Source organism: Myotis myotis, unplaced genomic scaffold, assembly GCF_014108235.1.
Source record: "Myotis myotis isolate mMyoMyo1 unplaced genomic scaffold, mMyoMyo1.p scaffold_m19_p_17, whole genome shotgun sequence".
NCBI lineage: Eukaryota > Metazoa > Chordata > Mammalia > Chiroptera > Vespertilionidae > Myotis > Myotis myotis.
This window is the reverse complement of record NW_023416321.1, coordinates 44,580,574-44,596,811: the sequence shown is the minus strand read 5'-3', so window position 1 is coordinate 44,596,811 and position 16,238 is coordinate 44,580,574. Positions and strand designations below refer to the sequence as shown.

General features: G+C 46.2%; 1 protein-coding gene across 5 annotated transcripts in view; it reads right to left on the bottom strand.

The window, feature by feature from the left end:
* ARHGAP44 (Rho GTPase activating protein 44) overlaps positions 1–15,720 on the bottom strand; it is a 189,975-nt gene extending 174,255 nt beyond the window's left edge. For all 5 annotated transcript variants that reach the window (XM_036341687.1, XM_036341688.1, XM_036341692.1 and 2 more), the window contains exon 1: positions 15,323–15,720. In XM_036341687.1, the coding sequence (XP_036197580.1) occupies positions 15,323–15,375 (53 nt within the window). In that variant the 5' untranslated portion in view covers positions 15,376–15,720. The remainder of the gene's footprint in view (positions 1–15,322) is intronic.
* Between the last annotated feature and the right edge of the window lie 518 nt (positions 15,721–16,238).

Genomic DNA, 16,238 nt, shown 5'->3' with positions numbered 1-16,238 from the left:
ATGAAATAAATCGGCTTAAACTAGAGGGAAGGACTCTGGACTTATGACTGGGACCATCTGGCTGCTCCTCTTGTCTTAGTCCATTTGAGCTGCTGTAACAGAATACCTATCAGGTATTCAGGTGGCATATAGAAAGCAGAAACTTCTTTCTCACAGTCTGGGAAGTCCAAGATCAAGGTGCCAGCCGATTTGGTGAGGGCTGCTTTCCGGTTCTCGGTGGTGGGTGCTCGCAGTGATCTCACAAGGTAGAAGGGGCGGGAGCTTCTAGGACCTCTTCTATAAGGGCTCTAATCCATACAAGAGGGCAATGCCCTCATGACCTAATGACGTCCCCAAAGCCTCACCTGCTGATATAGTCACGTTGGGGATTCGAGTTTCAACATCTGCATTTTGGAGGGACACAAACATTCAGACCTTAACACCTCTTTTGGTTTAAAACATGGAAGCAAAGGAACTCAGTTGCTGCTGGCAGCTATATGTTGACCATGAAAAAAGCCAGTCTGAGGAAAAAGCCCACACAGAGATGAAGGCAAAGCAAAGCAAAGCGGAAAGATCACAAGGCACCTGGATCTCCTACCTTAGGCCAACCCATCACCTGAGGCCAAGTTTCTTTACTGTTTGAAGCTCCCTGAATTGGTATCACTTACAACCATCAAGAGCAGCCTCAGAGATACAAATGACCAACAGCCTTCTTCCCTGCAGAACCTCTCGGGCCTTAAATACAGAGAGAGGTTGGAACTCTCTGAATGAGTCTACAGTGGGCTGCGTTCCCCAGTCGCAGGGTTCCCCCCACAGAGCACGACTTCATAAAGAAGGAAAAGCCATTCTCCTTTCCACGTCTTCAAAAACACAGTCTGGCCTGTGCTGCAGGAAGTCAGGGAAGAGACTCAAGGTGAGAACCCAAACAAGGAGGGCCCTGCAATTCGTGGTCACGGGCGGAGAAACAGGCTGTGAGTGAGAATCGGATGAAAAGGAAGACACAGACCAAAAGCAACCCAGGGATAGTTTTGTGGAAGTGACTGGATATGTAGGGCTGAGAAATGACTTCTCCGAACACCAGGAGACACATTCCCTACATCACTGCTAATTCACAGGTCCTGGCAAACTGACCGAGGTCCGGTGTTTGCTGCCATGGATTGGAATTTGGTCGGCATCTGGGTGTGGTGAGCGGCCAGCGTCCCTTCCCCAGCCCTTGGGCAAAAGCCTCTGATTTTCCTTAGGGAACTGCCTCTCCCCTACTTCATCTCTGAGGACTTGCAATCCAGAGAACTGCCTACTCTCCCGGCCCCTAAGGGATGGTGGGGTCACATGGTCCAAGCGAAACCAATTAGCCTCTCTTCAGTGAGGGAATCATTCAAGCGACCCAGCGACAGAAAGCAGCTGGGAAGCGAGCCCTCCGCAGGGGCTGCCCTTCCCCTGCAGCAGGGGCACTGCCGTCAGTCCCCTGCTTCTGTGAGCCACCCCATCCTCAAATCTCCCTCTCCACTCAGACGACCCAGAGCCCATGTCTGCGCTGCATCCAGGGAACCCCAACTGGTCACAGGACCACGAGGCCTCCGTCCCCGCTCATGCAGACCAAATCTCAAAATGGAATGTGTCTTTAAAACTAGCAGCCCTGAAGGTTCCTCGCATGCCACTTCCTAATATCAGACGGTTTTACTGGATAAAATGAGATCTGACAGCATGTCCTTCCCAGAGTGCAAGGATAAGGCGGTGCCCATGTTAGAAGCTGAAGAGAGCTTCAAACACATTTCTATGTAGACATTTCAGGGCCCCGAACTTACAACATCACTATAGGAAATCCCAGCTACATTTTATATTCACCTCTTTGTTTTGAGTCCTGGGAGGGTTTCTTGTTTGTTGATTTGTTTTTTTTTAATAAAATACATGTTTATTTTTTATTTTTTCATCTTCACCCGAGGATATGTTTATTGATTTTGAGAGAGAGAGAGAGAGAGAGAGAGAGGAACATCGACGTGAGAAACATCAATTGGTTGCCTTCTGTAAGTGCCCCGACTGGGAATCGAACCCATAACCCTTTTAAAGGTGTACAGGACAACGCTCCGACAAACTGAGCCCCCTGGCCAGGGCAAATACATGTTTATCCTCAAGAATTTGAAAATTGTTAAAAGGTAGAAGCAGCAAGAATTCAGATTACTCATAATCCTCCCCAGAGATAAACAGGCACGCGGAGCCTCGCAGTCTCTCCTGACTTCCTCCCAGCCTTCTCTAAGCGTTTTAAAAACACGGTGCAGCCTCAACTCTGTGCTCACTTCTGTATCCTGTTTCCTTATCTTAAACATCTCCCACACGCTCTTACATTTTGGGAATGTTATAAAAATACTGCACATTACAACAGTACAGATGTCCCCAAACTTAAACATTCCCTAATGTTAGACACAAAGTCGCCCCTTTCCCCTACTGCGGTGGAATGGAAGCCTAGCAATGCAGCCCATCAGGACCACAGCCAGCAGACCTGGGAGCAAATCTCAGCTCCTTCCCTTACCAACGCTGTGACCAGCAGCAACCCGCACTCACCTGCTGAGTCAGGTCGGGCAGGTGATGGGGAAGGATCGGGACCGACTCGCAGAGCTGTTGTGAGGCTTACACAGGAGTGTCTGTCACCAGACACACTCCAGAATGAGCAGCTGTGGAACCACGTGTGTCTGCAATCGCACCAAGGAGACAGAGCTCGGAGCTCTGCCCTTCTCATGTTCTTTATTTTGCTAAGGTCTCTGCTTGATTACTAGGTCATGCAGGAGGCGACAGGGGCTCTTGCAGACATAGAAATGACTGTCTTTGCACACCGAGCACCGAGCTATAGAACACTTTCCAAGGACTCTCTTACGCTGTCTGGTGAAACCGTAATAAGGAAACCAAGTGGAGAACTTCCTATTGGCAGGCGTTCCATCGTCTGATGCTCTCTGTGATTAAGGCTGCATACAAGACACTGGATTACCTCAAATAAATGTGACATTTTTATTTTTATACAAGTTAATTAGCATTTTACTGGTAAAGCCATCTAAACAGCAGAACCTGAGGGACCCTGAGGCCGCTGAGAGCCACCAGGAGGGGAGGGAGAGCACGTCCTGCCTTGACCTACTTAGGGCCCAGCTCAAATCTCGCTCTGCCCCTTTCCTGGCCGGCTATTTCCATCACCTCTGCTCCCCATCTGTACAGTGGGCCTGTAGGTAGCACCCAATTCATACAGGTGTTGCCATGGGACCATAAAATAATGCCCCTCAAGGACACAGCCCAGTGCGTGGCTACGGGCGACATGGCCGTGGCTTTTGATGTTCTCCTCTCTCCGAGTCCATGAAGGCAGTGCCTTTCCCTGGCCCCCTGCAAGTATGGTCGGTCAGGTGACTTGCTGCGGCCAGTGAAATGTGACTAGAACTGATGGGTGCCCCTTCACAGAACCTTAGGCGCCAGTGCATGATTCGCTGCACCCTCATTGACTGCCGGTGCCATCGCAGAGTGCGTGTGGAACACGTACCTGTGGATCCTTAAAGGGCTACGACCAGCCCCCCTCAGTCAGCACTCGAAGCCATCGAGATGTTAAGGGTTCTTGTTACTGTGGAATAGCCTAGCCCAGTGATGGCGAACCTATGACACGCGTGTCAGAGGTGACACGCGAACTCATTTTTTTGGTTGATTTTTCTTTGTTAAATGGCACTTAAATATATAAAATAAATATCAAAAATATAAATCTTTGTTTTACTATGGTTGCAAATATCAAAAAATTTCTATATGTGACACGGCACCAGAGTTAAGTTAGGGTTTTTCAAAATGCTGACACGCCGAGCTCAAAAGGTTCGCCATCACTGGCCTAGCCCTAGCCCTTCCTAAGTAATATAATAACTATTAATTGCAATGGGTTTTAAATGAGCAAGGCTATCAGCATTACTGCTATCTCTACATGTTTCATGTTTGTGACTAAACATAGAAAAACTGGGTTTGATCTGAGATAACAAGACAAATGGATATCAATGTCAAGCTATAAGTATCAGTACTTAGGAATATTAATAAGGTTGAAATGAATGCCTCATGACAAAGAGACTTTGAGCACATCCAGGGGAAGTGATAATTACCATAATTTATTGAGTGCTTATTATTTCCCAGGGGTTATGCTAAAGATATTATATTATCGTATTTAATCCAGTCAATAATTCCATGAAGTAGGTGTCAGTCCAGTGTGGTAGGATGAGAATTCTGTTCTCCTTATCACTCCTCTACCCACTGTAGGAAGGTTTATTTAAAATGCATATAGATAGAGATATAGAGATATCAAAAACTAATTTTGAAGTGGGTATCAGCAAGAGAAAAGTGTTATCCTAACGATGCTCCCCTCTGAGGGATCTAGGAGAATCGATAGCTACCCTCCCAGGATGGAAACAAGGAATGACCTCGTGGCTGCACAGAGAGAGAGGGGCGGGCAGGCGGATGGGACCGTGATGAGCTGGAGTACAGGAAAGATTTCCAAGACTGTCAGTGGGACACGAGAGAGAGAACATTCCTGGTGAGTCAGCTGTGGTACAGGCTCCCCATCCCTGTCTCCAGGCATATCCAGGGGAGACTTGTGACTAGTTCCAGCCAATGAAATATGAACAGAGGTGACACCTGTAAGTTCCAGCCCCAGGCATTTAAGAGCTAGTAGGCCAACTCCCTTCACCTCTCACAGTGACTGGAAGCCACACACTAAGACTGGAAAAGAGGGTGCAGGGTAGAGGGGGGATGCAGGCGGAATCCCTGAGACATCCTGGGGAGACCCCTGACTCACATCACACTTCATATGAGCTTAAATAAACGTCTTTGTTAAGCCACTGAGGTTTGGAGCTCATGTGTTACCACAGCAGAAAGTAGCCTATCCTGATTACTTCAACGCGGAAGAGTAAAAACTAGGAAAATAAAATAAACCCAGGAAAATCAGGAGGAATTCATGTGTAATTAAAATTTTAAAAAGCAATATTATTTTGTATTAGTTGAATGTAAACTATAATTGGGAATTAATAGACAGCATAGTCCCAGTGGCCAATAAAAATATCTTTTAAAAGCATAAACCTAGCCTTAGTTGGGTTGCTCAGTGGATAGAGCTTTAGCCTGTGGACCAAAGGGTCCTGGGTTCAGGTCAAGGGTATGTACCTGGGTGGCAGGCTCCTCCCTGGCCCAGGCTCTGGTCAGGAAATGTGCAGGAGGCAACCAATTGATATTCCTCTCTCTGTCTTTCCCCCTCTTCCCCTCTCTCTAAAAATCAATGGAAAACTATCCTTGGGTGAGGACTAAAAACAAAAAATGACTGAAAAAGAAAAGCTTAAGCCCAAGAGCTAATTCCACAGAATTTGGGAAAGAAAATACTCTGGCAAAGCTAGTTATGGCTGAAAAAAAAGAAATGCAAATTACAATGATAAAGGAGATACAACTATTTAACTCAAAATAGATCCTATTAAATTTTAAAATCACAATGAAATAACCGTTTGTCTATAAAAATATGTTACTTAAATGACTCAGAAAAAGATAGAAAACAGATATTTTAGTAAACTGTAAGAAATTTGGAAAACTGTCAAAACCACCTCCAAAAACAAGTCCTGGAAAAGTTATTTCCAACCTTCAAGGATCAGTAATTCTTAACCTCAGCATCACGTAGAAAAAGTAGAAAAAGTAGAAAGTGATCAACATTTTACACCGTTATCAAAATTTGACAGGTATAACAAAAGAAAAATTTTATATGCTCTCATTTATGAATAAAAATCCCAAATAAAACTCCCAGTGAATTAAAACTAGCAGCATATTTAAAAAGTTAACAAACTATACTCAAGTAAAATTGATTGCAGGAAAACAAGGAGAGCTCCCTATTAGAAAATCTATTAAAGTTCAAGAAAATAACACAAAAGCTCCTCATGGGTAGAAATTCTATGATGTATACTCAGCACAGAAAACACTGTCTAGAACACAGTAAGTGCTCAATAAGTATTTATAGCATAAGTTAGATCAGCGGTTCTCAACCTGTGGGTCGCGACCCCTTTGAGGGGTCAAATGACCCTTTCACAGGGGTCACCTAAGACCATCTGAAAACACATATATAATTACATAATGTTTTTGTGATTAATCACTATGCTTTAATTATGTTCAATTTGTAACAATGAAAATTCATCCTGCATATCAAATATTTACATTACGATTCATAACAGTAGCAAAATTACACTTATGAAGTAACAACGAAAATAATTTTATGGTTGGGGGTCACCACAACATGAGGAACTGTATTCAAGGGTCGCGGCATTAGGAAGGTTGAAAACCACTGAATTAGAGAGTGACTATATTACAAATAAAAGGAGAAAAATAACATGTGATGATCTTTAAAGACTATGATAATATAGTTGCCGGAGTCCAACCCCAGCAGGTCCAGGGGTCCCCAAAGGTGTGGACGGAGTCGGCGAAGAAGGAAGGACACGGAGACAATGTTCAGTTGAACAGCAGCCTAGCCAGGATCTCCAGCCAGGATCTCCAGCCAAGTTCTGGTCTGGATCTCCAGCGAAGTTCTGCTTCAGATCTCCAGCCAGGTTCTGTGTCCATGTTCTCTTGCTAGGTTCTCCAGCCAGGTTCTCCAGGTTCTCCAGCCAGGTTCAGTTACCAGGTTCTAGTCAGGTTCTCTTGCCAATTTCTGTAGTCAGGTTCAGTCCAGGATCTTTTGCCATGTTCTCTCGCTAGGTTCTGTCTCTAGGTTCTGAGGCCAGTTTCTGTCCAGGAACTTTTGCCATGTTCTCTCCAGCGAAGTTCTTCTGTCTCTAGAGAACGTTCTGTGTAGGTTCTGTGCCTAGGTTCCGTCTCTCTTGGTTCTGTCTTCTTAGTTCTGTGTTCTAAGTTCTCAGTCTTGCTGTCTTATTACATCTGTATTTATACCAGTTGATTCAATCCTATCAATCTCTATTACAAAGGTTAGGGCGTTTCTTATCTCCATTCCAGGGAGTAAAGATTATGTAGCTTAAGCATGATTGTTCGTAGTTAAAGTGATTAATTACCCACCTGGCACTAGTTAAGAGGTTTTATTCCCTCCCTAACTTCAGGGGAAAATCCCTACCTGGGGAAACAACCTTTCTCAGAGACCTTGGGTAAAACACATAGTGCCAAGAAGGTGAGCAAACATATTAAGAACAGTATGCCATATATGCCAGGTCCCTTGAAACAGCAAGCATGGACCGGCTCCCAGCATATAGTTAATCAAATTTAACTTTGTCTTCAAAGAAAAAAAGTATATTAATAAAATTATGCAATATGTAACATGATTACAGAACAATATCTCAAATTATCATGCATTTCCAGGGAGGATAATAAGAAGACATGAATGCCACCATATTGCCACATATTTAACATGTTCCACAAGTCCTAAACAATGCAATTACTGAAGAAAAGAAAATAAATATAAAATACTGGAGAAAGAAGCAAAATTACTATTTGCAGAAAATGTGATTGTCTACCTGAAGAATCCAATAGTACTTTAAAGTACTTAAAAATAATGAGAGTATATTAATACAATGGAATACCACAAGGCCGTTAAAAGAAGGATCTCTTACCCTTTGCAACAGCATGGATGGACCTGGAAAGTATTATGCTAAGCAAAATAAGCCCGTCAGAGAAAGATAAGTACCATATGATCTCACTTATGTGTGGAACCTAATAAACAAAATAAGCTGACGGAAGAAAGTAGAACCAGAGGCATAGATACGTGGAACAGAATGGCGGATGTCAGAGGGGAGGGGAGTGGAAGAACGGATATAAGACGGTGAAGAGATTAGTCAAAGAGCATATTTGCATAACCCGTGGACACCGACAATGTGGTGAAGGCTCGAGGAGGGGTGGCCGGGGGCTGGGTGGAGGGGGGGCAAAGAGGGGGAAAATGGGAGACATCTGTAATTGTGTCAACAGTAAAAAAAAAAGAGTAATGAGATAGTTGTGAAGGTGCTAAGATAATTATATAAAAATCAATAACTTCCTTATATCCCAGCAATAAAGAGTAAAAAAAATATAACTTAACAAAAGATTCCAATCATCAAGGCCATAGGAATGACAATGACAAATTACCTAAAATCAAAACCAAAATTATGCAGGACCTACTAGTAAATGGACAAATACTGTTTTACAGGATCAGAAACAGACTTGAGTACACATATCCTATTCCAAAGGGGAAGGCTTCTGATTACATTCAATATTGTAGAAGTGTCCATTTTCCCCATATTAATATATATACATTTTTAAAAATACTAAGAAAAATAAACAAATGAGAACAGCCAAGAAAATAGAGTTTTTTTCACCAACTCTCTTTGATAAAAGAACAATCTGTAGGCTAGCTGTGGGTAAGGCACGGCAAGACCCTTAGGCAAACTTGTTGAGTTCTAATTGCCAAGTGAAGGAGTCGCCCTGGGTGAAGCTGGGATGAGGGGCCCAGAAGGACTCCACTGCTCCTCCCACCAAAGCCTGGGGCAGACCACCCACTGCTGTCCCCCTGGGCAGCTGAGCCCGTCTCACAGTCCTGCCAGAATGACAGACACAAGAGAACACACTAGGAAACTGAGAAATGGACACAACAAGGTGAAATTGTTTGGTACGTGATAATGACATTTCAATGCAGTGGGTATGAATTACATCAAGCATGTCAAACTCAAAGGCCAACACAGGCCAAATAAACAAGGCATGTGGCCCGCGGGCTGCGAGTTTGACATGCTTGAATTACATTATTCAATGTGATAGTAGGGTAACTGATTTTTAAAAAATCATAAATGTGACACCTAACTCATGTCATACACCAAAATTGATAACTGATGAATTAAAGATTTGATGTAAAATGAAATTATATAAATGGTAATGAAAATGTATGGGTATTTATGTAATCTGGGGTTGGGAACTGTGTTCCCTAAGCATAACAGTTAAGCACAAACCATAAATCGATAGACTAAAGATCACACAATATTATAAATTTTAAAACAAAATATAATAGGCAAAAAACAAACTACAAGGAGATGAATGTGGCAAATGAGAAAGCACATTCATATATGCTTATTGAAATGTCTCTAAAATCGGTAACAGAACAGTTATAGGCATGACTTTTAAAAAGTGGGTCTCAGACATGCAGGTCATTCAGAAAAGGCAACAAATATCCAGTAAACATTTAAAATGCTCAAGCACACTAGAAGTTAAAAGAAGAGAAAGGAGAGGGTTTGGTTTTCATTCATGCAATTAACAAAGTTGTAACATTTGTTGCTGATATGGATGGGGAGAAGATATTAACAATTCTACTAATAGAAATATATGTGTGTTCATCTATATAAAATGTCCACTCACATAGTCTTAAAACTCACATACTCTTTGACTCAGCAATTTCACTTCTAAAAACTCATACTAGGAAAGTAAACCAATGAGAAATATTTGCTACATGATTAGCAAAAGGAAATCTGTTGGCTACAGTGGAATATTACATAGCCCTGAAAAATTGTGCTGAAGAGGTATAATTATTGACATGGAATGATATTCAAGATTTAATAGGAAGGGGGAAAGCAGGTTGCAAAGTAGTATACATAGTACAGTCTCTATCTCTTTTTAAAGAACATAGATGCCTATTAAAACCTTAGAAGACTATATCTAAAATATGAACTATAGTCTCCAGATAATGAGATTATTGGTGATTTTTTTTCCTTTTTGTCCATCCATAAGTTAATAATTTTCTACAATAAACAAGTATCACTTATGTAACCAAAAAAAAAAAAAAGTTAAAAAAAGTAAATTGAATTCTGTGGGAAAATAAACATTTATCCTAAAAATAAACTCTAATGTTGGAAAACGAAAGCAAAAACATCTGCTTCCTGGATAGAAAGGATAGTTTTAAATTGCTACACAGACACGCGCTCCCAAAGGCAGAGGGCTCCAGGTGCCAGCCCCTGGAATACCCCGAACCCAGCAGGAAGCCCCAACCATCCTGCTCTCTCCCAACCTAACTATCAGAGTTACAACTAACTCAACACATAGCACAATTGTGTTTCTTGCTGTTGTTATCAAAACAGCATTTGAAATTGCCTTTTTTTATTAATAAAAGGGATATTTACTAATCCACACTAAAAGGTAGAACCATAAATTAAATTACTGTTTTATTCACATGGCTGATTCACTTTTTCTACAGAAAAAATAAAATGGCCTTTGTCACCCATCATAAAACAGTATTAATCAATATTGATAAAAATCCTCTGGTGGAGACAGAACGGGAGGGAAGGCATCAATTGCTGTTGAAGAGAATGGCTGCCTCGCAATGACATGCAGGCTAGGATAACAACGCTGGGGACCCAGCAGCCTCACGCTGACTGCTGAGCACCCGGCCCAGGGCTGAGGGCAGGCAGATCTGCACAGGAAGGAGCTTAGAAGATGGGAGCAAAGAATATTCTCCCAGACTTGCTAGCCGGTTCATCAGCTGGTGATACATTCTGTTCTCTCTCACATATATATGCCACAGCAGGTGGCAGGACCTGGCTTCCATTAAACTCTAATGAAAAATTTCACTCTGAGACCTAATAAGACTCCACAGCGGTCCTCGGGGGACAGGGTGGGGTCTGCCTGGCCCTGTGGGCCAACAGGAGCACACGGCAGGGCCTATGCCGGTCTGACAGGTCCAATGCACTGTCAGGAAGCCAGTGGGTGGGAACGAGCCAGTCCGATGACTAATGTGAAACTGGTTCTGACTTTTCCCTGATGTCTACAGACTGGCCCATGGCTTCTAGGAGGCCAGCAGATGGGCAGGGCAGTGCCTCCCAGAAACCTTCAAGGAAAAGATCCTCACTGGCTCGGCTGCTTTGGCCTGAGCGAAAATGCCTGCAGCACCAGCACTCCTAGAGGCTGTTGCATCCTCAGCATCCATCTCCATCCCACTGGCCAGTGGTTGGCCCCTGCAGTTGATCCTGAGAGCTGCAGAGCAGCGATGGTGCTCAGCCAGCCTGTGTACAGAAACCAAGCCCGCTGGGTGCCGCATGCTGCCCAGCAGTCTAGGAATGGAAGCCAGGCTCTGCAGACAAGCCTCGTCTTCCACTCCCCGACTCATAGCCTCTAAAACCAAGCATCCGACCCAGCCAGCCCTGCACCCCCTCCCACACGCATAGCTCCTTGCCTACTCTGGGACACCTTGAGCCTCACCAGCTTCTGTACAAGAGCATAGAGCTCATTTACAGCCAGCACTGGGCAGTGGCTGTTGGCATCAGTTTCTAAGAGGCCCTTGAAACGTAGGGGCCAGCGTTTTTGGAGGACTGATGGGCTAGCAGAAGAGGAAAATGACAAGGAACTTCATCAACCGTTGTTTGAGCACTTGGTGTACGCCAGGTCCCCTTTACCCCCAGGATGGTGTGGGGGCTGCTGTGACCTCCATCGTGGAGACTGAAAAAAATATTCTCCCATGGATCTTTTGCTCACTCATTCATTCAGTTGCCCAAGAATTTCAGAAAACTTGAATTTGGGGCAGTAGGGCAGTTGCCCCTGCCCAGAAGGAGCTTAAAGTCCAGTGGGAAAGATAAATAATAAAAAAATAAAAATTGCAACACAGCCCTAACCGGTTTGGCTCAGTGGATAGAGCGTCGGCCTGCGGACTGAAGGGTCCCAGGTTTGATTCCGGTCAAGGGCATGTACCTTGGTTGCAGGCACATCCCCAGTAGGGGGTGTGCAGGAGGCAGCTGATGAATGTTTCTCTCTCATCGATGTTTCTAACTCTCTAGCCCTCTCCCTCTCTATAAAAAAATGAATAAAATATATATTTTTTAAAAAATTGCAACACAATATACCCATAGCATGCCTTTATAATACAGATCCCAAGAGAACTCATGGAATCTCTTACTCTCCACTGTAATACTCTCTAAAGCAGAGCAGTGCCCAGCACACAGCAAACATCCAGAAAATACTCACTGAATAAATGAATGAGCGAATAAATGAATGAACAGTGCATGCCATAGTGCATTTAACCCAATAACAGTGATATCAATTGCCCAGAGATTCTTGTAGCATTTCCCAGGGCTGAGCACTTTCCAGGGGTGCTTTCACATCATCGTTGCCACGATGGCCACATCACTCAGTGAAACCCTCATTATCCCCATTCTGCAGATGAGCAAACAGATGTGCAGAGAGTTCTACTCCAGGTCCTATAGTCAGAAAGCAACAAACCAGGCCTGTCCCCTCAGAAGCCTGCGCTGCCCGAACCAGGAGGCACACAGTGGCCAGGCTTGAAGGCCAGGGAATGCTCCCCGAAGGACGGAATGACGTGAAGGACAGAGAGGCAAGAGTCAAAGGAGGAAGGTGTCAACGGCTGCAGAAGCAGACCATGAAGGAGATGAAACTTTTTCCAGGTAAATGCAGTGGGTTTTAGAAACTCTTTTCACAGCTGTGACGCCCTCTGTACTCAGATGTGAGCACTTCTAGCTCAACAACTCCTCCATTGTTAAAGTGAGTGGGTCCCATCCCCAGTGGTTTTATCAGAACTCCAAAACCTGCAGCTTGTGGAGGGGGTGGGGAGGTGAGGAGCTGTGAGCAACCCTTAAGTCCTCCTCTCTGTCTTCCCTCAAAGAGGAGAAAGTCCTCACTCCAAGGACATGCAAGGACAAGAATCGAGTGTCGTGCTAAAGCAACTCCATGAAGTGACACACCAATTCCACATCTAAATTCCTAACTTCCAGTCCTATTGCTTCTACTAATTCAAAAAATTAAGAAGCAATGTTATGACCATGCCTCACGACATTTTCAAGAAGATAAAGTAAATGCTGCCCCTTTTATGAACCCACGTGGAGCCTACAGCAAACTGTTTTAATCTTGCCAACAAACATGAATTGAGTGCCAACTGTCTATGAGGCATTGTTCTATATACACTGAGCATTCAATGGTGATCAATGCATTCTATTGGGGATAGACAAGAAAAGAAAAAAAATGAGAAGTAAGAGCATTTTAAAGAGTGATGAGCGCTGTGACCAACATGAACAGGAAGGTGGGCTAGAGAACTAATGGCGAGCACAGCCTCCGGAAGGCCTTTGAGCCCAGACCTGAGTGATGGGGAGGCATGTGGGCAGCCGGACAGGGAAAGTGGGAAACAGCAAGAACAAAGCCGGCAGAGGGACATGAGCCGGGCGTGTTGCAGGGAAGGCCACTGTGGCTGGAGCACAGGGAATGAGAAGCAGGTGGGACAGGATGAGTACGAAAGGACAAAGACAGGTCAAGTCCGCTACAGTCTTGCAGGCCATTGGAAAGATCTGGAACAGTGCGATGCCCCTGGAGGCTTTCACCAGCAAAGTAACATGAACTGGGTCTTGCTTTAAAAGGTTCGCTCTGCATGTCATTCACATGGACACTCATGAGTGATACTCAGCAGTGAACTGGCCCTCACTTTACCTGGCACAGGACACAAGAGATGCCATCTCATAAAGAGAATTTATCCACAAGCCAGCATCCACCAGCTGCGTGGAAACTTCCACCTTCCATGAGTAAAGACCACTTACTCTAAAACTCAACTTCCCCTCTCCCTTGGTCATTCCCTCCAGGAGAGGTGATGATAAAGGCGTTAGGCCCGAGGCTCACAAATCTTACCACTTCTAAACAAGTCCTGAAAAGAGACAGAAGAATTGTGTGGGGGGAGGAGGGAGCCAGGGAGGAAGCATAAACATATTCCAATTCGAGCAACGACTGAAACCCCAACACACCACGAGAGACCAGCAATCCAAGGCTACAATCAAGGGCCGACCATCACTTGGCTGGTCGGATGTGATGACTGACGCAGAAGCCAAGACGTAACACGGGCCAGCTTAACCGTCACCTGCTAAACGACCTATACAGGAAAACACTATTTCAGCATCAAACACATCAAAAGGCAACCCACAGGAGGCTATATCTGTAGCCAGATCGCGCCAGAAACCCCGCTAATCTGACTCTGCTATTCATAAATTCTCCCTCATGCTGGAGCACATGTGTTTGGAAAAGGAAAATGAATCCAAGTCAATTTTAGACATTGTTACTTGGAAGCCATCTGGAGTCCCTGGAAGCATAAGAAGTCACCGCATGGCCTGCCCTCAGATGCCCACTGTAATTAGGGCAGTGTGCTCACATGGGAATTCATGGTCCCCTACTCCCCAGGGATGTCCCTACCCGCACCCTACCAGATGCCAGCTCCGGCTCCACTTCCCACCCAAGGAAGGTATTCGGTTTCGTAGTAAACCTAGTGGAGAGCCCTCAAGGTGTTGAGCTTGCACTTTAATTGCACCGGAGGCTGGGTTCTCTGTTTTCCACGGGGCTTCAAAACAGCACACCTGAATTCCTTTGCCACAGCAGCTACGAAACCCCTCCCCGGGGGCAGAAGATGGATGAAAAATCCCCACTCCCAAACAGTGCTGTGTTCGGAGCATGCCTAGATTGGGAAGAGACCCACCAGAATCCTTATGTAACGTTAATGTATGTTGGCACCCCGCGGAGCGGCTCCTGGGGACACGAGCTCAGCTGTAGCCCATGTCACCGTGATGACAGTAGACTGGGTCTTGCAGCTTCCTAGGGCCTGGCTCTTTCAGACGGTAGGGCCTCTGTCCCCCTCCGCTACCTGGCTGTGATCCCCTGCGTTGCTCCTCTTCCCCAGGAGCTGGGCCTCCCTTCCTGCAGCCTCTCCCCCTCCACTGAAAACAGTTTTAGGACCAAGCTGACAGCAGCGCCATTCCACCAGCACCTCCTCTACCCCCAGCCCCCCACCTCTCCAGCTCCTCTCTCCACCACCCAACGCCTTAACAAACCTAACCAGGAAAAAAAAAAAAATCCAGAATCCTGTACAGTCATAGTCCCAGAAAGCAAACACGGCGGGAGGGAGGGAGGCTCAGCTCTGCTAAGCCGACCAGGCCCAACACTCGCCCTGGACCCCCAAGCAGCCCTGAATTCGGCGCAGGGGAGGAATCTTTGGAGAGCGGCGGCTTTAGGCGGCTCCAGCACGATCGGAGCAAACACCTGTTTCCAGGAAGCGACATGAGCAAAGGCAGAAGGGAGTCCCGGGAAAGGCAGGGAGGACGAGGTGAAGGGGCAGCCGGGGACGCAGGTAAAGGATGCGTCACACTTTGCGCTTGGCAACCGGAGCCTGGAACAGCGGACAGAGCGTGCGGGGGCTCCGGGGTCTGGGAAGTTCAGAGAGGAGGGGTCGCGCCAGCGAGCCACACCTCGGGGGGAAGTGGGGGGGTAGCAGCAGGGAAAGCGGTCAGGAGGCCCGACGGGCTCCATCACCTGGGCGCCCGCGAATGCAGCCCCGCAGGCGCGCACCGGCTGCGGCTGCCAGCGGGTGACCTACCTGCCCACCGTCTGGTTGGCCAGCTGGCGCATGCGATTGAACTGCTTCTTCATCGTGGCCCCGCTGCCGCGCTAGCCCGGGAACTTGGGAAGGACGGAGCCCGCCGCAGGTTACATGGCTCCCGCGCGGAGCCTCCCGGGCAACGGCGGCGGCACTGCGGAGCCTCCGGGAGCCTTTGGCCCGAGCGCGGCTCCCTCCCGAGGGCACCACCGCCTACTCCTCCTCCTGCCGTGGCGCCTGCCGCCGCATCCTGCTCACGCGCTCCGCCGAGCCTTCATCGTACCGCCCGGGGTCGGCTGGAGCGCCGTCCAGGTCCGCTGGGCTGCCCGCCCCCAGCCCCAGTCCCGCGCGGGGACCCGGGAGTCTCCGCAGGCTAGCTGGCCCGCTGGCTGGGTGGTCCCCGCTGCGCCTGTGCGGAGGGCGCTGAGCATTCTGGGACTTGTAGTTTCTCATCCCAGAGCCCACCTTTCCTCTGACCAAAGTTACCAAGTACAGCGGGTGCGGAGGTGGGAGAGGGCTGTGTCCACAAGGTCTTTGCACTTTAGCATTCTAGGAAGGAAGCGTTTTCCTGCTTTAAAAAATAACAAAATAGAACCAGGAATACAACAGCAAAATAAGAAAGTAAGCATCTTTCGTTGTATTTTAAGTGAATGTGAGGAATTGCTATTTTGGATTTGCATGAAGAAGATTCATGCTAGAAGGTACATCGCTCATAAAATTGCATCAGGTCACTGATTAATGTTGAGGTGCAGGGTTAAGCTTGGGGCATTGGGGTTGACAGGAAAATTTTGAACCAGGCATGGCATGCATCCTGGAAGCTTAATGCTTAATTTTCACCAAACCCATAAGGTGACCAGAAGCCAATATAGAGGATATAATGATTGTGGCATTGCATCTGTGGACCAAATTAGACGGG